Source organism: Dendrobates tinctorius, unplaced genomic scaffold (assembly GCF_039654945.1).
Source record: "Dendrobates tinctorius isolate UK_male_01 unplaced genomic scaffold, ASM3965494v1 ptg000032l, whole genome shotgun sequence".
Taxonomy (NCBI): domain Eukaryota; kingdom Metazoa; phylum Chordata; class Amphibia; order Anura; family Dendrobatidae; genus Dendrobates; species Dendrobates tinctorius.
This window is the reverse complement of record NW_027361700.1, coordinates 38,206,137-38,231,206: the sequence shown is the minus strand read 5'-3', so window position 1 is coordinate 38,231,206 and position 25,070 is coordinate 38,206,137. Positions and strand designations below refer to the sequence as shown.

At 43.4% G+C, this 25,070-nt stretch overlaps 1 protein-coding gene across 1 annotated transcript in view; it reads left to right on the top strand.

The window, feature by feature from the left end:
* The first annotated feature begins 5,193 nt into the window (after positions 1 to 5,193).
* The window catches only part of PPP1R9B (protein phosphatase 1 regulatory subunit 9B), a 72,888-nt gene continuing 53,011 nt past the window's right edge, over positions 5,194 to 25,070 (top strand). Inside the window, exon 1 of the mRNA XM_073572788.1 lies at positions 5,194 to 6,634. Coding sequence (XP_073428889.1) covers positions 5,492 to 6,634 — 1,143 coding nt within the window. The 5' untranslated portion in view covers positions 5,194 to 5,491. The remainder of the gene's footprint in view (positions 6,635 to 25,070) is intronic.

Here is a 25,070-nt window from a genome sequence, read left to right as displayed (position 1 = left end):
AAAAAGGTTTTTTTGGCTGCTGAAACATTTCAATAAGATGCAGTAACAGTTAATCAAAACATCATATCTACCCGAAAAAGATATCACTAAAAACGTCAGCTCAAGCCTCAAAAAATAAGCCCTCACCCAGGCCCCAGATCCTGAAAAATGAAAACGCTTTGGGCCTCAGAAAGTGGAGACATAAGCAAAAAAAAAATTCTTACAAATTTTGTAATTCTTTTTTACCACTTAAATAAAAAAATAACCAAAACATGTTTGGTGTCTGCATATACTGACCTGAATTTCATAAGTCAAATAACAAAGTGAATGAACAAAAGAGAAATCTGCATCAAATCAATATTTGGAGTGATCTCCCTTTGCCTTGAAATGAGCATAAAAGCCTCAGTTCTTTTAGGTACACTATTATTCGGTTTTTAGTAACTCAGCAGGCAGGTTGTTCCAAACATCTTGGAGAACTTACTACAGATCTTCTGTGGCTGTAGGCTTGTGCAAATCCTTCCGCCTCTTCATCTTATCTCAGATAGACTCTATGTTGTTGAGATCAAGGCTCTGCGTGGGCCATATTATCACTTCCAGGACTCCTTGTTCTTCCTTAACTCTGATGATAGTTCTCAATGATATTGGCTGTATGTTTGAGGTCGTTGTTCTGCTGCAGAATAAATGTGAAATAAATGTACTCTCTGATTGCAATTATCTGCCTGTATTTGATAAGTATCTGCTCTCTGAGGAAGCATTGCGAAACGTGCATTGGAGGGTGAGGTGAAGTATGAGCAGCACACTTTGATACTATGGCTTTATAGTCCTTTCCTTATCCTTACAATGATGTAGAATGTCGTATACTTTTAGGTTATTATTAGGACTCCATCATTCATTATAAATTGAACTCTATATTTTTTATTTTATTATGAAATGTGAGCTGCATGTTTTTATTGTGCGCTGACACTTTATTTGTTGTATTTATACAATTGTACTTTTGCACTCTGCACTTTTTGGACTATTATATTCATAGATAGGGATATCTCTCCTTATTATGTATTTACATTATAACTTTTGCTCTGCATTCCTCCACCTTCATTTATTTTATCTTATTTTCAGTTTGTCTGATTTTTCTCTTTATAGATATATTTTTGAGTAAATTGTAAATTGCTCTTTTATTCTATAAACTACTGACAACATGTCTTCGAATTTCCAAGCAATAAATTTTGGATTTATTTTCAGAAAATAAGAAATTGTCAAAATAACAAAAAAATGCAGTGCTTGCAGACCTCAAATAATGCTAAGAAAACAAGTTCATAATCATTTAGAAACAACAATACTAATGTTTTAACTCTGCAAGAGTTCAGAAATCAATATTATGTGGAATAACCATGATTTTTAATCACAGATTTCATGCGTCTTGGCATGCTTTCCACCAGTCTTTCACACTGCTTTTGGGTGACAATATGCCACTCCTGGTACAAAAATTTAAGCAGTTCTTCTTTGTTTCATGGCTTCCTTTTGTAGGTCACTTGATGTCATCCTGCGGTTGCTGAGTGACATTCAAATAAGATGATGGTCATCCCGGTCAGTGGAGAGTCATTTTCTCCCTCTGCCGGCCTGTAGCTTTGTTGTCCCCAATGTCTGCTGCTTGACCTTGTTGTAATGGACTGCCATTTTAGAAATTTTAAGGATTTCCTCAGTCAAGACTTTTCTTTTCAACTCCTTTGGCATGGTTAAAAGTTATTTTTTCATTCCTATTACTTTTGGGACTAGCACTTGTTTTGCCATCCATCTTGTCCTATTGCCAAAGGATTGTGAACACCACAGCAGGGATTTTCATACTTTCCTTCCTTAAATAGGATTTGGTTCAGGTGATCACCTAATCAGAAGCACATTAAGTAGAATGAGGTGTACTCTGGTTGGAATTCAACTGACACTGGAATGGAATGGCTGTCAGACATGTAGAGAAACTGATTTTTATAAAACTGTGCAGTGGTCTCTTAATATTTGAATTTTTGACATATATAATATAGATATGTGTGTAAATATATGTGATGTTTGGAACAACCTCTCTACTGAGAATACTTTCTAGAACTGTGTGTACATAGGAGAAATGATGCTGAAATATACCGTATATATATATATATATATATATATAAAACTGCATCAATTCTATATATATATATATATATATATATATTTAGATTTATAATGTATTCATTAGCCTAATTGTATTGTATACTGAAAAGTGGAACATTTTTTCAGCCCTATGTAAAATCATACATAACGCGACTCATGTGCCAGGTCATAATCTCGGCTCTGCTACATCTGTATATAGTGGTATGCTCTCGCCTTCGCTGAATGCCATGCTTGATGATGGAGCTCCCGCTGTCTCACAATGAAGCAAAATAGATGATCGTCTTTTCCAGGTCACCTCTCTGTGCCAGAATGTCATCCTAATATCTATGAGTGAACATAATCTCCAACCTCCCCGTGATAATATATTATATGCTGTTACTATGACAACATCTGAAGTCCATATAAAACATACTACAAGGTCATGCCTGTCCTGCAGAGCTTACAGTCATTGCTGTAATTAGTAATTACAGGACCTTAAGAAGCCTTTGTTAACAGAGGGGTTCGTTTATGACCCAGAAAAGAGCTACAAAGAGTATTTTTAATCTGGATGACCCAGAATGTCCATATATTACACACAGAGTACATTAATTTCAAGGTAACTATGTAATGCATCACTTTCCCTGGGGGGGTGCTGCAGGGAAACTGAACACTTGCCATTTGTCTTGTGAATAGAGACCCCCTTTAGGATTTTAGCCAATATAAGCAACCAATTGTAATTACTTGTACTACCTAATATGCCATTACTCCCCGCAACACCGAAGGCATCTGTCCCATTTCAGGGACAGTTGGTAGATCACCATGGTATTGTACTGCCAAAACCTTGCGAAAAGCAGTGTTTTTATCAGTAGGATGCTTGGTATCCTCGGTATTCTTGACCAGGGACCCTTTTATTTCTGTGTCCGCCACCGCTCCTAGGGCAGTCAGCCAAGACAGACATGTATAATACAACCTCAGCTATTAGGTTATCCTCTGCATGTGATTATATGTATTGTATGTGCGGCTGTTCTCATAAAATATGACCAATAACTACAGCCGCTAATAATAACAGTTACTAAGGGTGTAATGTGCATGATGCGAGGTGAGAACTTCACCTCAGCCGTCACACAAAGAGGGACAATACATTTTTCCTCCAAATGGAAAATTCACTGTATAAGACACTAGCAGCATTGTAAATGAGAAAATCTGTAGAAAAAAATCCACAAACTGACCATCGCAGATACAAAACGTGAATTTAAACTGCAGATTCCACTGTGGTTCTTACCCTTCAACATACAGAATGTATAAAATGAGTGGCATGTCTGCAAATCTTATGTGCCATTCAAAAACAGTATCAGAATAAAATGTATATATATACTAGCTGGAGAGCCCAGCGCTGCCCGGGCATAGTAACTAACTGTGGATAGTTATAGCAAATTATAATTATCCTTCATCCCATAGTCCCGTGCCCATATACCCATCATACATATCCTCCATCCCATAGTCAAGTGCCCATATACCCATCATACATATCCTCCATCCCATAGACGAGTGCCCATATACCCATCACACAACATCCATCCCATAGTCCCAGGCCCATATACCCGTAATACATATCCTCCATCCCATAGTCCAGTGCCCATATATCCATCACACATCCTCCATCCCATAGTCCCGTGCCCATATACCCGTCATACATATCCTCCATCCCATTGTCCAGTGCCCATAAACCCATCACACATCCTCCATCCCATAGTCAACCATTATGACATCATAATGAGCGGCGGGGCTTGCAACCTATGATGACATCAGCGTCGCCATGGCAACCATTATGACATCATAATGCAGGGTGGGGCTTGATACACACACTTTTTCCCCATTATATAGATAGGGGCAAAATTGTTTGGCGAATTGGAACGCGCGGGGTTAAAATTTTGCCTCACAACATAGCCTAGGACACTCTCGGGGTCCAGATGTGTGACTGTGCCAAATTTTGTGGCTGTAGCTGCGACAGTGCGGATGCCAATCCCGGACATACACACATACATACATACATACATGCACACATACATACATACATACATACATACACACACACCCACATTGAGCTTTATATATTATATATATACAGTATATTATATATATTCATGATCATATACTGTATATATAGTTAGTATACACACAGAGCATGAGCCTTACCTGTATATCTTCTCTCTCTATATATAGATATACGTATGTTTATTATAGCTATACTCATGTATATATATACTGTATAGTGTGTGTTTGTCTGTGTATATATATCCAAAAAAAAATATATACATACAACAAGCAAAGACCAAAGGGGGGGTGAGAAGGAAGTTTTTTTTTTTACATTCTGTACATATATATACTTCCAAAAAAGATATAGCAGCACAAATCAAATAAGGGGCACGTAGGTACAAGCCACAGACTCTGTACCACAGGACTACTATATATTTACTGTATATATATATATATATACACACAATGTTTCAGGTCTAAAAAAGGCTCTTTGACAGTGTCAAAGCGTTGTGTACATGCGCTTGGAATAAATACCATTTTTCACCTCTTTGAAATGAGAGTGCAGCTACTTTATATATAAATATATACAGTATATGTATGTATGTATCTATATCTATAGATATAGATATGTATTCAAATTCAAAGAAGCTTTATTGGCAGGACCAAATAAACATTAGCTTTGCCACAGTAGGAAGTAGGAACTGAATGTATAAATATAAATATATATGTGTATATATAGCATTTTTTTATGTATATATTTAAAAAAAAGGCAGCATACATACAAATATACGTGTGTGTAAGTATATATATATGTACACATATATATGTATGTGTAAATGTATGTGTATATGCATACATACAACTATGCTTGCGCGCCTTCAACTATTCATTTTCTTTCTTTAGTCATTTAATACATTTTGACAGATGGATCACTCTTTTTTTCTGTAATCCCTTCCTCCCTTTCTGTTTTTGTTCAGATCTAGTAATCCTCCTCTCTATAGGACCCTGCAGGAACCCCTTCAGATTGCAGAAGGCAGGAAAAAAGGGAGAGCGCAAGAGAGGGGGAGTGATACACAGAGAGGAGGGGGGGTTACAGAGAGAAAGGAGGAAGGAGGATGTTGCTTTTCGTGATGCTAGTTTAGGCCAGGATGCATCAGCTACAGTGATATGGTGGGTGACTGTGTTTTTCATAGCTCCGCTTCATAGCTACCCTGCATAATCCCACTGCTCCGCTGTATAGAAGAGAAGATGCTTTACTCAGCTTGATGTGACAGACACAAAAAGGAGGAGGTTGGAGGAGGAGGAGAGAAGAGAAGAGGACTATGAGATCTGGGTACCCACGTCCTACATCCCAAAAATGATGAAGACGGAGGGTAAGACCCCAGGTGGGGGGCCCAGGAGTTCTTCTCCACATAGAAATGCATATGAGGTTGGGGTGCAGACGCTACGGGGAAATAAAGATGGGGCACCCGAAGCAGAGTCTGAGGAAGCGCGCAAATCAAGGTGCAAATATGGTTCCAATGTTCACCGTATCAAGAATATGTTTCTGCAGATGGGTACAGGTCCAGCAGGTAGCGAGAATGACATTGGTAAGGCCAAGGAGAAGCCATCTCGACTGACTTTGCCGCGGGCCGGCAGCCTGAATGAAAATGTCAACCATAGCGCCCTACTAAAGCTGGGGACCAGCGTATCGGAGCGGGTAAGCCATTTCGATACAAATGCGGATAGACCGCCTTCCAAACTACAGGAAGCTCGCCGAGTGTTTGAGAGAAACCTCCAAGAAAAGGAGACCACCAACAGAATCTTTCTGCGTAAGGAAAGAGGTGGGTTTCAAGACAGGAAACTGGATGTTGTAGTGAGGTTCGGTGGGAGCACAGAATCACTTGACAAACTAGACACTGATGCCGTCTCGCCCACTGTTAGCCAATTGAGTGCAGTTTTTGAGAATGCAGATCTCCGCAATAACATTCACAAGGTTCCCGTTAAAGGTCCAACTGGCCGGCGGACAAGACTTTTCCAACCAGAAGCAGCTAAGGCCACAGAAGACAAAAAATCTGTTGGAAAGGTTGCGGATGCTGTTCCGAAGCCAAACTCAATCCAGGAGATATGTAAAATCAAACCAGTGGAAGTAGAAGAAAGTGGAGAATCAGAAACGGATGTGGTCAAGGAGACAGAGGCATCAAAGGACGAGGGTATCACCAATGTTGCAATGGAAAATGGAGGCTCAGAAGCAAAAGGAGTAACAGCTCGGGAATCAGAACTTGAGGAAGAAGTGGAGGTGGCAGAAGAAGACTACAAAAGGGAAGACTGGTCTGAGGTAGAGGTTATAGAACTCAGTGCCTATAGTGGACTAGGGGAGGACTCAGGGGGAAGTGGTTTGGATGAAGACGAGGATGGATTTTATGAAGCAATCAACAGTTGTCAAGAAATAGAGGGTCTCTCTGAAGAAGAAGAACAAGCTCCTACACGAAAAATCCGCTTCAGCACAGCACCCATCAAGGTAAGACCAATAGGGTTTTAAGCCCTACATACTTATCTTTGTAATTTGAATATATAGGCCATTAACGTGACGGACACCAGTGCATATTTCCAATTGCCCAAAGAAGGCCATGCATTCCCACAGTCCTTTGCAAAAGATTCCAGGAATGGTGCTATGTATGTTAAGGCATGTAGAGTTTCCATGACACCAGTAAAGATATAATACCACGGTCAACAGAGACCAGCTCGTATCTGCTCTTCATCTGCACTATGTATATTGTTATTGGCTTAGCTAGTCTGTCTATATGCATTTGTGTCCACAGAATCATATTCTCAGAGGGTAGGGGTTTCTCCTCCGTACTACACATTCAGCTGTTTGAATGGAGGAAGTGTGTGTGTCTGTATGACACTTCCTGCTGCGGGGACAGTGGCAGGGTGTGTGGGGGGAAGGGAGTCCCCACGCTTCCTGTTATTGGGGCTATTGAGATATGTGGAGGTTCCTGAACGCTGACCCAGCTTAACTAACACAGCATCTTGGATGGAGTCTAACATTTCTTACTATATCCACCATGTAAAGTGGCTGGTGTCAAGTGTCTATCCTGATGGGTAGCAATCATACAGAGAAGATGTTGTCATACTAGAGAACATGGTGGCCCCTATAGTTTCACCAAGCACTAGTAATATCATGATCCAGGAACTAATTATGGCACCTCTTCTTCCACCAATGCCATGATCCAGTAGTTAACTATGGCATCTCTAGTTCCACCAAGCATGGTTAACTATGGCACCTCATGCTCCACCAAGCATGGTTAATGCCATGATCCCAGGGTTAACTATGGCACCTCTAGTTCTACCAAGAATGGATAATGCCATGATCCAGGAGTTAACTATAGCACTAATAGTTCCAATAAGTATGGTTAATGCCATGATCTAGGGATTAACTACTGTATGGCATCTTTAGTTCCATCTAGCATGGGTAATGCCATGATCCAGAGGGCAACTATGGCACCTCTGGTTCCATCAAGTATGGTTAATGCCATTTTCCATGGGTTATCTATGGCACTTCCAGTCACACAAGCACTTTTAATTCCATGATCCAAGGGTTAACTGCAGACCTACATGTACACGTCTGCAGTCATTGTGTCTGAGTTTTCTGCTATTAAACAATCCTTTATGTGGGGCAAAGAAGTATATTTTTTAAATGCCAGCGGCATCATTTCTGCAGTGCTTACATGTCAACAGAGCAATAACCAGATCACATGCAAAAGGGCTATTTGATTATGCAAAAAAAGTGTGCTCCTCTGAGAATTGCAGACTGACAGATGTAGCCAAGCTGAATTTCATTCTTCACGGTAGCACTGAATGTGATAATTCAGTCCAATGTAAAACCACAGCAAACACAATAAGACGTCACTATGAGATATAACAAACACAGCTCTGCTACACCTCCGTAGCATATTCACAGCACATAATCTCCCTCCTGGTAACACACCAGGTATTTAAAATAAAGGCATACTAATATTCATATTACGGTATATTTTGGTATCAAGGGAGCAATTTTACTCTATGGCCAGTTATGTGTAGATTGCTATAATATTTTGGTAATTGACAGGTTGTCTGAAAAGTTCTTGTGCTCAGAGGAATCTCCTGTAGGATTCATGTCTAGAAAGAATTCCTCCGCTGTGGTTGGGTTAATGTTGATTCTGATGTTGCTTAGTAAGCAGAAGACCTACACAAATCTATACAGCAAATTGACCCGAGGCTGGTCAGCGGCATCTTCTTATAAGATTAGTAGGGAATTGCTGTTTGGCCTTTAGGAAGCTCTCAAGATGTTGTCTTCAGGTCACAATGCAATCTAATGAATTTCTGCAAGAATGAAGGGAGGAACCATAGCTTTGTGGTAAAGACCATGTACATTGCTGGAGGTGTGTAAGTGTAGAAAAGAAGTTTAAGATCATTTACTTGAAAGTTCTGCAGAGATACAGTGATACTCAACCAGGAACAGCTTTCTGTCGGATAACGTCCTGAGAAGCACTGAGAGGAGTTCAGATTGTTAAAATAATATATGGTTTTTCTGGCCTTTCCGTATATCCAGTGATTTACTTTCAAATTCCCAATGCCCCTTCTATTCTACCTTTTCATCATCCCTGAGTGGAGAATTACTATATTGACTGATGGCCCTCATAAGAACTAAGTTGGTGCTAAGTTTAAGAGCTCTTCTTTTCCTGCCATGAGAAGTCACAGAAGTCAATTGGCCAATAGATTAGCCCAGACTGATGGCAGTGGCTCTCTAATGTGTCATGAATGATATAATATTGGACGACCAGACAAAAACTATTCTGATGGTTCGTTCTCAAGTAAGCTCATCTTAACCTCTAGTTTATAGTACCCAATGGTCATTTTATCAATATAGTCCAAAAAGACAAGAAAGTCAACAAATAATCCAAGAAACTGGGTAGTCCTCTGTTCATCAATCCAGATCTGGTTGAGCCTCATTGTTCCTTCATAATCTTTTGATCCTCACTTTGTCCAGACCAACCCTAATTACACTCTCAATATGACATAATGAATGTCTATAATTATGATTCAATTGTATTATGCTATACTACTGCCAACATTGACCGACAACTATGAATGATCAAGAGACAATTCTTTTATTCTCTGCATATATGCTGAATCCACTCCTTAACAGAAAAATATATCTTGCTATGGCATTTTTCTGAACATTATGTTCTGCCATAGAAATAAAAAATACCCTATTTAAGAAGGAATATGCTTGAGAATAAAAATGTATTGTCTGTATATTCATTTATTAAAACTGGTCATACACTTCAGAAGATAGTGGTCAACTAAATAAATGATTAAATATTGAAGTTTCTGTTATCAGAAATTTTGGAGATTATTCTCTAGACCTGTTCAAAGTTTGTGAAAACTTTGGGGGTCCTGTTACTATATATGGTAATTTAAGGGAGGACTTAAGGGCTCTCTTAAGAAGAAGATCACATACAGTTGTGCTCAAAAGTTTACATACCCCTGCAGAATTTTTGCTTTCTTGGCCTTTTATCAGAGAATATGAATGATAACACCAAAAGTTTTTCTCCACTCATGGTTAGTGGTTGGGTGAAGCCATTTATTGTCAAACTACTATGTTTTCTCTTTTTAAGTTATGACAACTGTGGTGTAGTGACCACTATGTCCGCTAGGGGTGCTGTGTGGGTGTCCCAGGATGGGCCAACAGGCATATCCATTGTGATAATGGGTATAGGATGCTGAATGACCGTTATGTATCCCAAGGTAGGTGGCCTTGGGATGGAAGCTTGAATATGTGTTTTGATCAGCAGAGGCACTGCTGTGCTGTTGTTACACTGTGTCAGCGAGAGCTACCTACAATCCCACCTAGGGGCGGTGTCTAGAACGCCTTAATAGAGTGAGATCGCATGGATCTGATTGAGCCATGTGGAAGGTCCAAACAGGCCTATGTGGAGGAAGGTGTGCTACCTTCCTGAAGACCACGTGCTGAGGCTGCTGACCCGGTGAGGCCTGTGGATATTGGCTGTATGTGAGGACGGATAAGCCTCCTGTGTTTGCTGAGGTTCCAGGACTGAGCCTGAAATCAAAGACACTTATGCTTGCTTTCGCCTGAGCTAAAGGCTATTCCTTGTGTTATGTGCTGCTTTATGGGTTATGAAGCAATAAACCCTGTGAACTTTTAAAAGGAACGTGCCTCCTGATTGACTCCCGTGGCTCCTGAGCGAGTCGAATCCCTACAATTGGTGGAGAATGTGGGCAGCGGTTCCAAGAAGCACATGATGCCGTACTGGCGGCTCTGAGCCAGGAGAACAGACGGTCTGGAAAATCATGACTAATACTGACCGGGGTCAGAGAAAGTGACTGTATTGATATCTGTGGGATACCTCTGAGGAGAAGAGGCGTCCGGGAACCTGTGTGGCCGTCACCAACAGGTAACAGACAGGAGTCTGTGGTATGCTGACCTGGGTCAGTGGGAAAGACTGTGTATCTGGAGGGTTCAGTGAGCAAGGTCCTGGAGGGTCAGTGTTGGGAGGTTCTGGGAGAAGAATCGGATCCCTTATCCCTAGAGCATGTGGTATGACCTTGAACCTGATGAGGCGTGAGTGTTGGGCAGTCTCAGAAGGAGATGGATGTCCTGAAGAGCACCCGCTGAGTCCCTGGACCTGGTGAGACCGGTGTGTTGGGAAACCCTGGGAGGAGGGTCAGCTCCCTGAATAGGCACCCGGTGCGCCCTTTGTGTTGGACGGTCTTAGGCGGAGACGGAACGTTCTGAATAGCACACAGACAGGACACGTGAGTTTTGTGTGGTGTGTTTTTTTTTCTTTTCTCAACTCAGCCTGCGGTGGCTCAATGGGAGTCAAGAAGGTGACAAGCGGCTTGCTGTAACTCAGCAGGGTTACGAAGGGGACAAGCCAGGGGAAGAGTCTTGAGGAGATCATTTGCATATTCCCAGTGCCTTCTGGGATAAGTGAAGAGTCTCCGCGAGCTCAACGATCACTGGGTTTTGGCTGTTGCAGCTGAAAAGAGGAAATCGGAAAACCAGGGGAAGAGTCTTGAGGAGATCATTTGCATATTCCCAGTGCCTTCTGGGATAAGTGAAGAGTCTCCGCGAGCTCAACGATCACTGGGTTTTGGCTGTTGCAGCTGAAAAGAGGAAATCGGAAAACCAGGGGAAGAGTCTTGAGGAAATCATTTGCATATTCCCAGTGCCTTCTGGGATAAGTGAAGAGTCTCCGCGAGCTCAACGATCACTGGGTTTTGGCTGTTGCAGCTGAAAAGAGGAAATCGGAAAACCAGGGGAAGAGTCTTGAGGAGATCATTTGCATATTCCCAGTGCCTTCTGGGATAAGTGAAGAGTCTCCGCGAGCTCAACGATCACTGGGTTTTGGCTGTTGCAGCTGAAAAGAGGAAATCGGAAAACCAGGGGAAGAGTCTTGAGGAGATCATTTGCATATTCCCAGTGCCTTCTGGGATAAGTGAAGAGTCTCCGCGAGCTCAACGATCACTGGGTTTTGGCTGTTGCAGCTGAAAAGAGGAAATCGGCTCATCTTTCATCGTTTCTAAGAAATCTCAAGATGGAAGAGGCCAGGAGCCATTTGGTGAGCTGCATTTCTTGCTACATGTTCACAGATTTACCAGTGGAAAAGCCAAACTTCACATGCCACAAATGCAAGCTTGTGTCCCTGTTGGAGGAAAAGTTGCAAAATCTCGAAGAGAGGTTAGCTATGTTGAAGATCATTAAGGAAGGTGAAGAGTTCTTGGACAGAGCAGAATTATCTCTTCATGTTACAGAAAGAGAAGAAATTCGAAGTGCACCTGAAGAAACAGAGGAATGGAGACATGTGACCCAGAGAAGCAGGAGGATCAGGAGGCAGTCAGCACCCATACTGCTCAGAAACCAGTACCAGGCTCTCACGCAGGAAAACGATGAAGAAATACATCAGGATAAGACTTTGCCAACAAACAGCAACCTTGTACGCCTTCAGAGTCCTCCTGGATGGAGAAAGAAAAATGTTGTGAAGAAGAAACGGAGAGTGGTGGTCATGGGGGATTCCCTGTTGAGAGGAACAGAGGCCGCTATCTGCAGACCGGATATAACTTCAAGAGAAATGTGCTGTCTTCCAGGTGCAAAAATTAAAGATGTGTCTGACAGGATATCAGGACTATTCAGACCTACAGATGACTACCCATTCCTGCTACTACATGTGGGGACAAATGACACCGCAAGACACGACCTGGAAACCATCTGCAGAGACTTTGAAGACTTAGGCAAGGAAGTGAAAGAACTGGGAGCGCAGGTGGTCTTCTCTTCCATCCTCCCAGTGGATGGCCATGGAACAAGGAGGTGGAATAAGATTCTGCAGGTGAACAACTGGCTACGTCGATGGTGCCGTCAGCAACGATTTGGATTTCTGGATCACGGAGTGAACTACTTATACGATGGACTACTTGCTAGAGATGGGGTGCACCTTACGAAGACTGGAAAGCATGTATTTGGAAGTCACCTTGCTACACTTGTAAGGAGAGCTTTAAACTAGAACAACATGGGAAGGGAAGCAAAAGACCAGAAAAAACCATACACCTGACAAATGCTATTGAGAACTCTGCTATTAGAAGTGGAAAGGAAGAACAAAGACGAAAGAATCTAATAAATAAAAATATTGGAGAAAGAGAAACCAATCACAAACTAAAATGTTTCTATACTAATGCACAAAGCATGGGCAACAAACAAGGAGAATTGGAACTACTAACACAGGAAAAGAAATATGATGTCATTGGAATCACTGAAACTTGGTGGGACAATACACATGATTGGAATACAAGACTAGAAGGATACAACTTATTTGCAAGAAACAGACTTGATAAACGAGGAGGGGGTGTTGCATTGTATGTTAGAAACGCGTATATCTGCACAGAGATTGAAGCTTCAGAGACTGGGAGTTCTGTGGAAACTGTTTGGGTAAGAATACAAGGACAGAACAATGGAAAGGACACCATTGTAGGCATTTACTACAGGCCGCCTGTGCAAGCTGAAGATATGGATGAACTCTTTATGCATCAAATGGCCAAGTTCTCCAAAAAATATGACATAGTTGTTATGGGAGATTTCAACTATCCAGACATTTGTTGGGAATCTCTCTCAGGCAAAACTAACAGGTCAAGGAAATTCTTATCCTCTCTTGCTGACAACTTTATCTTCCAAAAGGTAGGGGAGAAAACAAGGGGAACTGCTACCTTGGATCTAATCCATATAAACAGGGAGGAAATGGTTGAGGAGGTAAAAGTGGCTGGAACCCTAGGAGGTAGCGACCATGCTATTTTAGAATTTTGGATAACTAGAGGCGGAAGACCTGTGAAGACTCAGACGTCAAGGTTAGATTTCAGAAAGGCAGATTTTAAGGGATTCAGAAAGATAATTGGAGGGATCCAATGGCTGGATATCCTTAAAGACAAAAATGTCCAGGAAGGATGGGAAATCTTGAAAAATGAAATTCTCAAAGCACAGTTGTTAACAATTCCGAAAAGAGGGAAGAATAGGAAGCATTTAAGGAAACCAGGATGGGTGAACACAGAACTTAAGCACATGCTAAAAAGGAAGAAAAAAATGTTTATAAAATGGAAAGAGGGAGGCATATCTAAAGAAGAATATAATGCTGTCTGCAGAACCTGCAGGGCACAAATCAGATTAGCTAAAGCTGAAAATGAATTGAGGCTTGCAAGAGATGTCAAAAGCAATAATAAAGGATTTTGGGGATATGTCAAAAGTAAAAGAAAAGTCAAAGATGCTATAGGATTTTTACAGGATGAAAATGATGAAATGGTAAGACAGGATGCTGAGAAGGCTGAACTTTTAAATTCCTATTTTGCATCTGTTTTCTCTCAGAAAGGAAATGTAACACCAACTGTTATTCACTGTCCTATTAAGGGAATAGAAGAATCCAGGATATCTATAAACAGAAAGATAGTGAGGAAACACTTAGCTAACCTAAATGAATTCAAGTCTCCAGGTCCAGATGAATTACACCCCAGAGTACTGAAGGAGATAGCAGAAGAAATTTTTGAACCCCTCTCCATAATCTTTGAAAATTCTTGGAGAACAGGAGAAGTGCCAGAAGACTGGAGAAGAGCAAATGTTGTTCCTATCTTCAAAAAGGGGAAGAAGGTGGACCCAGGCAACTATAGGCCGGTGAGTCTGACTTCTATACCAGGAAAGATCTTTGAACAAATTATTAAACAACATGTATGTCAATACCTGGATAAGAATGAAGTGATCAAACAGAGTCAGCATGGGTTTGTAACTAATAAGTCATGTCAGACTAACTTAATTTCCTTCTATGACGGTATCACTGATTGGGTGGATCAAGGAAATGCTGTAGATATAGTATATCTTGACTTCAGCAAAGCATTTGACAAAGTCTCTCATACAATCCTTATTGAAAAAATGACTAAGTATGGAATGGACAAGGCAACTGTTAGGTGGATTCATAACTGGCTTAGTGATCGGACCCAAAGAGTGGTCGTAAATGGCTGCACATCCAGTTGGAAGAATGTCTCAAGTGGGGTACCACAGGGCTCTGTCCTGGGCCCTGTATTGTTCAACATCTTTATCAACGATTTAGATGAAGGAATTGAGGGTAAACTGATTAAATTTGCTGATGACACAAAGCTAGGAGGGATAGCTAATACTAGAGAAGAGAGAGAGAGGATTCAAAAAGATTTAAATAAACTGGAGAAGTTTGCAGCAACTAACAGAATGGTTTTTAACAGGGAGAAATGCAAAGTACTACATCTGGGCAATAAAAATGAAAAAAGCATATATAGAATGGGAGGAATAGGGCTAAGTGACAGCACATGTGAAAAAGACTTGGGTATACTAATAGATCACAGACTGAATATGAGTCAACAGTGTGATGCAGCAGCAAAAAAGGCAAATGCAATTCTAGGATGTATTAACAGAAGCATACAGTCTAGATCACGTGAAGTCATTATTTCCCTCTACTCCTCTTTGGTCAGACCTCATCTGGAATATTGTGTCCAGTTTTGGGCACCACATTTTAAAAAAGACATCAACAAACTGGAGCAAGTTCAGAAAAGAGCGACCAGAATGGTGACCGGTCTGCAAACCCTGTCTTATGAGGAAAGGTTGCAGGATTTGGGAATGTTTAGTTTGCAAAAGAGAAGACTGAGAGGAGACTTAATAGCTGTCTACAAATATCTAAAGGGCTGTCACATTGTAGAAGGATCAACTTTATTCTCATTTGCACAAGGAAAGACTAGAAGCAATGGGATGAAACTGAATGGGAGGAGACACAGATTAGATATTAGAAAAAACTTTTTGACAGTTAGAGTGATCAATGAGTGGAACAGGCTGCCACGAGAAGTGGTGAGTTCTCCTTCAATGGAAGTCTTCAAACAGAGGCTGGACAGACATCTGACTGGGATGATTTAGCGAATCCTGCTTTGAGCAGGGGGTTGGACCAGATGGCCCAGGAGGTCTCTTCCAACTCTACGATTCTATGATTCTATGATTCTAAGCGGCTTCCTGTAACTCGGCGGGGTTACGAAGGTGACACCAGTAGCTGTGTGTGAACGGCAGCCGGTGGTGTCAAAGATCGGTGACAGCAGGAGCTGTGGTGGTGCCAACAAGGACTTGTGTGGTATCGTAAGGGACATAAACTGTGTGGTGTGAACTGTCATCTGAGAAGACCTGTATAACGGACATGGGGAAATCCCAAAAGGGGCGGTGGCCCAAATCGGGGTGGTAGCCCAAAAGGGGGTGGAGTCCCAAAACATGGAGGTGACCCAAATTGGGGTGGTAACCCAAAAGGGGGTGGAGTCCCAGAGGGGGGCGGTGACCCAAATTGGGGTGGTAACCCAAAAAGGGGTGGAGTCTCAGGAGGGGGCGGCGACCCAAATTGGGGTGGTTCAGGAAATGGCTGCACTGGTTGCCTCAGTGGGTATGTCTGGGGAACTGCAGTGTGTGTGTATGAATTTTGAGGAGTGCGGCATGTATTTTCCTGATAATGACAGGCCACAGGTGTGTACCATGATGCTGCACCGGGAAGGAGTCCCTGGTAGGCTGGACTCAAAGTGTCAGGTGACTCTGACAGGAACTCCTCTCGTTTTATCTCTGACCGAGAAAAACGTCAGGGTTCGCTGCGACCATGGGTCATTGTGAATTATACGGTGGACAGTGTTATGATTGAGATGACAAAGGGGAAGTGTCAAGGTGGTAGTATGCCACCAAACTTAGTGCATACCTTTGAGAGGGGCCGAGACTTTGTCGTGTTTGATGACATATGGTCGGACGATAAATACGTTTCGACTGTGGGGCCAGCGGACACTTGAGACGGTGGCGCCTCCTAAAGTGGACAGGTCAGAGGTAGAATCAACCGGAAGAAAAGGTACATCTGCCCAACTTATGGACCTGACGTCTCGTGATATGACGGATGGTGGGCTGGGAGATGAGACTGACGGGACTGACCCAATGGTACCCTTTGACAATATAATTAAAGAGGTAGTGGTGCGACACGTGCTGGCCAAAAGAGAACAAGATCATGAGATACAGTTAATAAAGGAGATAGTGGAAGAACATCTCGAACGAGAAAGAGTCCTGAGACAAATGGCCGAGCACAGGGTGGAAGGGCTTGAGAAAGAAGTCTTGGAGCTCAGAGGTCACCTGTCAACGTGGCAAAATGTGAACAAGACCCTTAGGGAAGAGAGGGAAGAACTCAGAGGCGTAGTAAATGGTCTTCTGTGGGAGAAGAGCTTGGGCGGAGATGTACAGCGGCTGGGTCCGACTGGTGGTGGAACGGAGCTGCCGGTGCCCGTCTTGGCAGAGGGTCGTGAAGAGATAAGGTCTTGTGAAGTTGGGGAGCTAAGAGCTGAACAAGATATTCCCCCGGTCGGGACAACTGTATTAAGGGAAGTGTCCGTGGGGAACCCAGAGCCGTCTGTCCAGGATGAGAGCAAGTCCACGACCTTCAAATGCGTGATGGAGGTACCGAAGACGTTCGAAAAGCATGTGCCAGCGAGGGTGTGCATGAAACCTTTAAAAAGGCAGTAAAGGCCTATAGTGTGAACTGGGCACCAGAGACAGTCCAGTTGGTGATACTGGCAAAAACAGAAGACACAGAGAGAAGGGTGGCTGTCTTGAAGGAGATGCACCTACAATGTCTCCGCACAAAACAGATGCTCGTGGTGCGTAATAGGAAAACTGCTTGATGTCTGGAGCTTGCGAGGGAAGCTCAAAGTCGGCTGGGCTTTGTGGAAGACATAATCCCGGTACCCAGAAATCTGGTGGGGAAAGTCGTTGGCAGACTTGGAAAGGTGATGCAGGAGATGGTAAATCGATCCAGTGCGAAGAGAGTGAGGATCCCACCTGCTGAGGAAATCCAAGTAGCTGTTGAAGATGACATGGTTCCAGTCATTGTGGTTGGCTCGATGGAAACCATTGGGAACCTTCGCATGCTCCTGGAATATTGGGTAGTGTACCTGAAGGAGATAGAGCAGCTAAGACAGGATCGACTGCAGATGAATAAGCAGATATAGAACATCAGGTAGCATCCACCTCCAACCCAAGGTGTAAGGACCCGAAGGGATCTTCCAAATAATGAAAGGACAGGTAGTCGAAGGCAAGAACATCGAGAGTCCGCAAGTGGCAGTTCTAATCTTAGTAGCATAGGCACGAGACCCGGTGGTGGACGTAGCGACAGAGGGTCAGACTCAGACCAGCCAGTTAGCCCAACTGGACGTGGGACTCATGACCGTACGAACCGGGAGAGCCGGCCAGTGGGAGAAAGGTCGGGTGACGGAGCACACTGCAGACAGGTGGAGACTAAAGAGTGTCTGGTCACGCTGACGGACGTTGACGGGAAGGTCAAAGCACAAGGCCGAGATACCGCTGGGGGCGGGGGAGGCCTAACGTAAATATGATGCAGTATGACTACCGAAACAGACGGAGATGGTCCTCTCCACTTATAAGGCAAGGTGACATGGGTGCCTGGTCTCGAGATCCCTGGGTGATGTCATGTGTTCAATCCCACAAGTTTGAACAGAGGGGGGAGGTATGTGGTGTAGTGACCACTATGTTCGCTAGGGGGCACTGTGTGGGTGTCCCAGGATAGGCCTACAGGCATATCCATTGTGGTAATGGGTATAGGATGCTGAATGACCGTTATGTATCCCAAGGTAGGTGGCCTTGGGATGGAAGCTTGAATATGTGTGTTGATCAGCAGAGGTACTGCTGAGCTGTTGTTACACTGTGTCAGCAAGAGCTACCTACAAACCCACCTAGGGGCGGTGTCTAGAATGCCTTAATAGAGTGTATGAATGCTTGTAGGACCTGTGATGAGATCATAGCCATGTGACCCGGTGGGCATGGCTACGGACCATATAAGGTAACCAGAGTAGGTCACATGAGAGAGATCGCATGGATCTGATTGAGCCATGTGGAAGGTCCCAGCAGGCCTATGTGGAGGAAGGTGTGCTACCTTACTGAAGACCACGTGCTGAGGCTGCTGACCCGGTGAGGCCTGTGGATAATGGCTGTATGTGAGGACGGATAAGCCTCCTGTGTTTGCTGAGGCTCCAGGACTGAGCCTGAAATCATGGACACTTATGCTTGCTTTTGCCTGAGTTAAAGGCTATTCCTTGTGTTATGTGCTGCTTTATGGGTTATGAAGCAATAAACCCTGTGAACTTTTAAAAGGAACGTGCCTCCTGATTGACTCCCGTGGCTCCTGAGAGAGTCGAATCCCTACAGAACCAAAAACATCCAAATGACCCTGATCAAAAGTTCACATACCCCATTTCTTAATACCGTGTATTGCCCCCTCTAACATCAATGACAGCTTGAAATCTTCTGTGGTAGTTATGGATGAGGTTCTTTATTTTCTCAGATGGTAAAGCTGCCCTCTTTTCTTGGCAAGCCTCAAGTTTCTGTGAATTCCTGGGCTCTCTTGCATGAACTCCGCGCTTGAGATCTCCCCGGAGTGGTGAGTGGCTCAATGATATTGCAGTCAGGAACCTGAGATGGCCACTCCAGAACCTTCACTTTGTTCTGCTGTAGCCAATGACAGGTCGACTTGGCCTTGTGTTTTGGATCGTTGTCATGTTGGAACGTTCAAGGCCAAGAAAGCAAAAATTCTGCCTGGGTATGTAAACTTTTGAGCACAACTGTAACTTGTGAGTCTTATTTGCTCCATGGGAAAAGCATGCAAATTAATTCTTGGTAAGAAGGGAAGAAAATTATAGTGCTTGTTGCAAGCAGTATAAGTAGATACTCTGTAAGTCAATGTGTGACCCTCTAAAGAACCTTGCAACATGAATAGAGATATTAGCCATGCAAGACACTGATCTTTAGATGCTTCTAATGGTCGTGGACACTGACTTGAGGGGTTGCAACCTCACCTAGGTGTCACTAATAACATCCACAAGATAGCTAATTTACATGCATGTTTTAGATATAAACATTGATAGTAAGATCCCCTACTCAGCTGAACTCCTTAAAGGGCAACTGTAAGATCAACCCTCCTAAGCTGTCTATATTGGCACGCTGTACATAGGAAGCTGAATAAAATGATACCTTGATATCTGCGATCCAATGTCTAATACCAGAGATAAACACATATTTCTTATGTGTAAATGAGCTGTTCAGGACTACAGGCTGGACACTGATCTGCATGAAAATCTTCCTCCAGAGCTTACTATAAAGAAAGGAGAGAGTCACCAGTGTGTTATGCCACTCTCTTCTCCCGTGATCTCATTGCAGAGCTGAGTGTAATTATAACGGAGACATCTGCAGATGTCCTCTCAGTGTTTCAGTTTCCATGTCACAGGCAGTCAGTATGCAATCTGCAGAGCTGTAAGAGCTGCAGCAAATGTGTTTCTAAGGAGACAAAGTTCAGTTCTACTGTTCTGTGTTGGTTACATGTCTTACACTGTAAACTCCCTCTTTTTTTAAATAAGCTGTAGAAGAAGAATCTTATCCACATCAGTGTCCGACACATAGTTATGATCAGCTTATTTACATAGAAGAAATACATGGATTTCTCTGGAATAAGACATCGGATCGCAGATATCAAGGTATAATTTTATTCAGCTTCCTAAGACCTACATGCCCTAATAGACAACTTAAGAGGGTTGATCCTACTGATAAATTCTCTTTTAGGTGAGCTAGTTCCCTAACAAAGCAGCATCAAGGGAACCTAACTCAGCCAGCCCAACAATAACCTGCAATGATGTGGGCAAGTGCTCCAAAACAGCTAACAGTAGACGAGTATCTGGCTTGGATGACTGGTAGAATACTGACTTAGAGCAGACCTGGGCAAAGTGCCACATGTGACCCGATGGCTGGACCAATGGTGTCCTGTCCTCTGCCCCAGCATCTCAATTTCTCCGGTATCTGCATCCTCCGGAAGCAGATACTGGTGAAGATAATGATGGAAAAAAGAGGCATCAGCTAGATTTTCAATCATTGAGACTGTGATTGAGAGCACAGCAGGCACAATGACTTCACTACATCAAGCAAACTGTGTGGAGTCTCAATACACTGCATAGACTGGAGCAGTGGGAGAACGGGGTTAGGTGAGTTGTCAATACTTGTGGGAAATAGTGGGGACTCATATTGCGTGGGGACATCATACTGAATGAGGGTATGTGTGGGTGTGGGAACATCATACTGCATGAAAGGATATGTGGAGACAACATACTGTATGGGGGGCTATGTGGCTGTGGCAACATCATGCTGCATGAGGGGATGAATGACAATATCTTACTGGATGAGGAATGTGTAGGTGTAAAATTGGGGTATGTGTAGGGACATTGCACTGCAAAAGGGGCTGTGTGGGGACATCATACTGTGTGAGGGGCATTGAGTGAGTATTATACTACATTGGGAGCTGCGTGGGGGAGTATGTGTTGAGATAATGGTGTGTGGTGGGGTATGTGAGGTCATCATACTATGAGGTCGGCTGTGTGGGGGCATCATACTGTGTGAGGGGCTGCGTGGTGAGATAATTCTGCGTGGTGGGCTATGTGCAGACATCATACTATTAGGTGGGCTGAGCGGAGACATTAATAATAATAATAATAATAATAATTTTATTTCTATAGCGCCAACATATTCCGCAGCACTTTACATTTTAGAGGGAACTTGTACAGACAATAGACATCACAGCATAACAATAAACACATCAAAACAGATACCAAGAGGAATGAGGGCCCTGCACGCAAGCTTACAATCTATGAGGAAAAAAGAGGAGACACAAAAGGTGGATGTTAAAAATTGCTTTCGTTGTTCGGACCAGCCATAGTGTAAGAATCGGATGTTCATGTAGTGCTGCATGAACCGGTTATCAACCTAAGTATGTAACAGTACAGACACAGAGGGCTATTAAATGCATATTGCATGTGAGAACATGATACGAGGAACCTGGTTATGGTAAAAATTTTGAATGGGCAACACAGGGATAGTTAGGTTAAGGCGGTAGGCCAGTCTGAACAAATGCATTTTCAGGGCACGCTTAAAACTGTGGGGCTTGGGGATTAATCATATTAACCTTGGTATTAACCTTGGTAGTATATTCCAAAGAATTGGCGCAGCACGTGAAAAGTCTTGTAGACGGGAGTGGGAGGTTCTGATTATTGAGGATGTTAACCTCAGGGCATTAGCAGAACGGAGGGCATGGGTAGGGTGGTAGGCTGAGATGAGGGAGGAGACGTAGGGTGGTGCTGAGCCATAGAGTGCTTTGTGGGTGAGGATAATAAATTTGTACTGGAACCTGGAGTGGATGGGTAACCAGTGTAATAACTGGCACAAGGTAGAGACATCGGTATATCGATTGGTGAGGCATATGATCCTGGCTGCAGTATTCAAGACAGATTGGAGAGGGGAGAGGGGAGAGTTTAGTAAGAGAGGGACCGATTAGTAGAGCATTACAATAGTGCAGACGAGAATGACTAAAAGAAACAGTAAGAGTTTTTGCAGAGTCGAAGGTAAGAAAGGGTCGAATTCTAGAAATGCTTTTGAGATGCAGATAACAAGAGCTTGCCAGTGATCGGATGTGGAGGGGTGAATGAAACCTCGAAATCAAGTATGACCCCAAGACAGCGGGCGTGTTGCTGTGGAGTAATGGTGGAACCACACACGGAAATGGCAATGTCGGGCATAGGTAGGTTAGTAGAGGGAGGAAAGACAAGGAGTTCAGTTTTTGACAGGTTCAGTATCAGATGGAGGGAGGACATGAGGTTAGAGACAGCGGTAAGACAATCACTGGTGTTCTCTAAAAAGGCAGGCATGATAACAGAAGTGTATAATTGGCAGTCATGAGCATAGAGATCGTACTGGAAACCAAATCTACTGATTGTTTGTCCAAAAGGGCCAGTATACAAAGAAAAGAGGAAGGGCCCTAGAACCGATCCTTGAGGAACCCCAACAGTAAGGGGAAGATGAGAGGAGGAGGAGCCAGCAAAAGATACAGTGAAGGAGCGGTCAGAGAGAAAACCAGGAGAGAACGGTGTCCTTGAGGCCAATGCAGAGGATCATAGTGAGGAGGAGTTGATTATTATTATTTATTTATATAGCACCATTGATTCCATGGTGCTGTACATGAGAAGGGGTAACATACAAAGTACAGATATCACTTACAGTAAACAAAAAATCACAGACTGATATACAGGGGAGAGAGGACCCTTCCCTTTCAGGCTTACATTCTACAGGATGTTGGGGAAGGAGACACTAGGTTGGGGGGGTTGCAGCAGCTCCAGTGATGGTGTGGCGTTAGCTCCAGTAGTGGTAAGGAGGCAGCGGGGATCATTGCAGGCTGTAAGCTTTCCTGAAGAGATGGGTTTTCAGGTTCCATCTGAAGGATCCAACTGTGGTTGATAGTCGGACGTGTTGGGGCAAAGAATTCCAAAGGATCGGGGCTATTCGGGAGAAGTCTTGGAGGCGGTTGGGTGAGGAGCGAATAAGTGTGGAGAAGGAGGTCTTGAGAGGACCGGAGATTACATGAGGGAAGGTATCGGGAGATTAGTTCAGAGACATATGGGGGAGACAGGTTATAGATGGCCTTGTAGGTCAGTATTAGTAATTTGAATTGGATACGCTGAGGGAATGGGAGCCAGTGAAGAGATTTGCAGAGGAGTAGCGAGGAGAGAGATGAATTAGTTGGGCAGCAAAGGTAAGGATGGACTGGAGAGGCGCGAGGGTGTTAGCAGGGAGGCCACAGAAAAGGATGTTGCAATAGTTGAGGTGGCAGATGATGAGGTTATGTACAAGCATTTTAGTAGAATAAGGGTTGAGGAAGGGATGGATTCTGAAAATATTTTTGAGCTGGAGGCGACAGGAGGTGGAGAGAGCTTGGATGTGCGGTTTGAAGGACAGGGCAGAGTCAAGGGTTACTTCGAGGCAGCAGACCTCTGGTACAGGGGAAAGCGTGATGTCGTCAATTGTTATAGATAAGTCGGGTAAGGAAGATCTATGAGATGGGGGAAAGATGATCAGTTCAGATTTGTCTACATTGAGTTTGAGGAAGCGAGAGGAGAAGGAGGATATGGCTGATAGACACTCCAGGATTCTGGACAGCAGAGAGGTGACGTCTGGGCCAGAGAGGTAGATCTGAGTATCATCGGAATAAAGGTGGTACTGGAATCCATGGGACTTTATGAGTTGCCCCAGGCCAATTGTGTAGATTGAGAAGAGTAGGGGTCCTAGAACAGAGCCTTGGGGGGGACTCCAACAGAGAGAGGGTGGGATGAGGAGGTAGTGTGGGAGTGGGAGACGCTGAATGTGCAGTTGGAAAGGTATGAGGAGATCCAGGATAGAGCGAGGTCTTTGATACCAAAGGAGGAGAGGATCTGTAGTAGGAGGCAGTGGTCATCTGTGTCGAAAGCAGAGCATAGAGTATTGTCTGTTAGCTTTGGCTGTAAGTAAGTCATTGGTAATTTTAGTCAGGACTGTCTCAGTGGAATGATGGGGACAGAAACCAGATTGTAGATTGTCAAAGAGCAAGTTAGATGAGAGTGGAAGTAAAGGTCAGCGTGGAAATGCTGTTCCAGGAGTTTAGAAGCGAATGGGAGCAGATTATTCACAGTTTCGAATGCTGCAGAGAGATCCAAGAGAATTAGCATGGAGTAGTGACCATTAGATTTAGCTGTTAGTAGATCATTACAGACTTTAGTGGGGGCTGTTTCAGTAGAGTGTAAAGAGTGTAAACCGGATTGTAGAGGATCGAGAAGAGAGTTATCTGAGAAATAGCAGATAAAACGGGAGTGGACCAGGCGTTCCAGGAGTTAGGAGAAGAAGGGAAGATTATAGATCTACAGTTAGTGGCACAGTTTTGGTCGATGGATGATTTTTTAATTAATGGATGTATGATGGCATGCTTAAATGAGGAGAGAAAGATACCGGAAGAGAGAGCGAGGCCGAATATTTTTGTTAGGTGAGTGGTGACAACAGGTGTAAGGGACAGAAGGAGATGTGACGGAATGGGGTCACTGGTGCAAGTGGTAGGGCGAGAAGATGCAAGGAGCCTGATTACTTCTTTTTCTGTGACTGTTTCAAAATCAGAGAGTGAGCTAGATGCATTGGGGGAGGGAGGACAGTGCATGGTATGAGGGGACTGGGAGATCATTTTCTGTCGGATATGGTCAATTTTTTCTTTGAAATAATTTGCCAGATCATCAGCGCAGAGATCCATGGTCGGGGCCTGCACTCTTGGGTTAAGTAGGGAATGAAAATTGTCAAAGACGTTTAGGGTTATTGGATAGTGAGGTGATGAGAGTGTTGAAATAGGTTTGTTTGGAGAGGTGAAGAGCAGTGTTGTATGTTTTAAGCATAAACTTATAATGGTTGAAATCTTCAGGTAGATTGGATTTTCTCCACCGACTTTCTGCGCACCTGGAGCACCGCTGTAGGAAACCAGTTT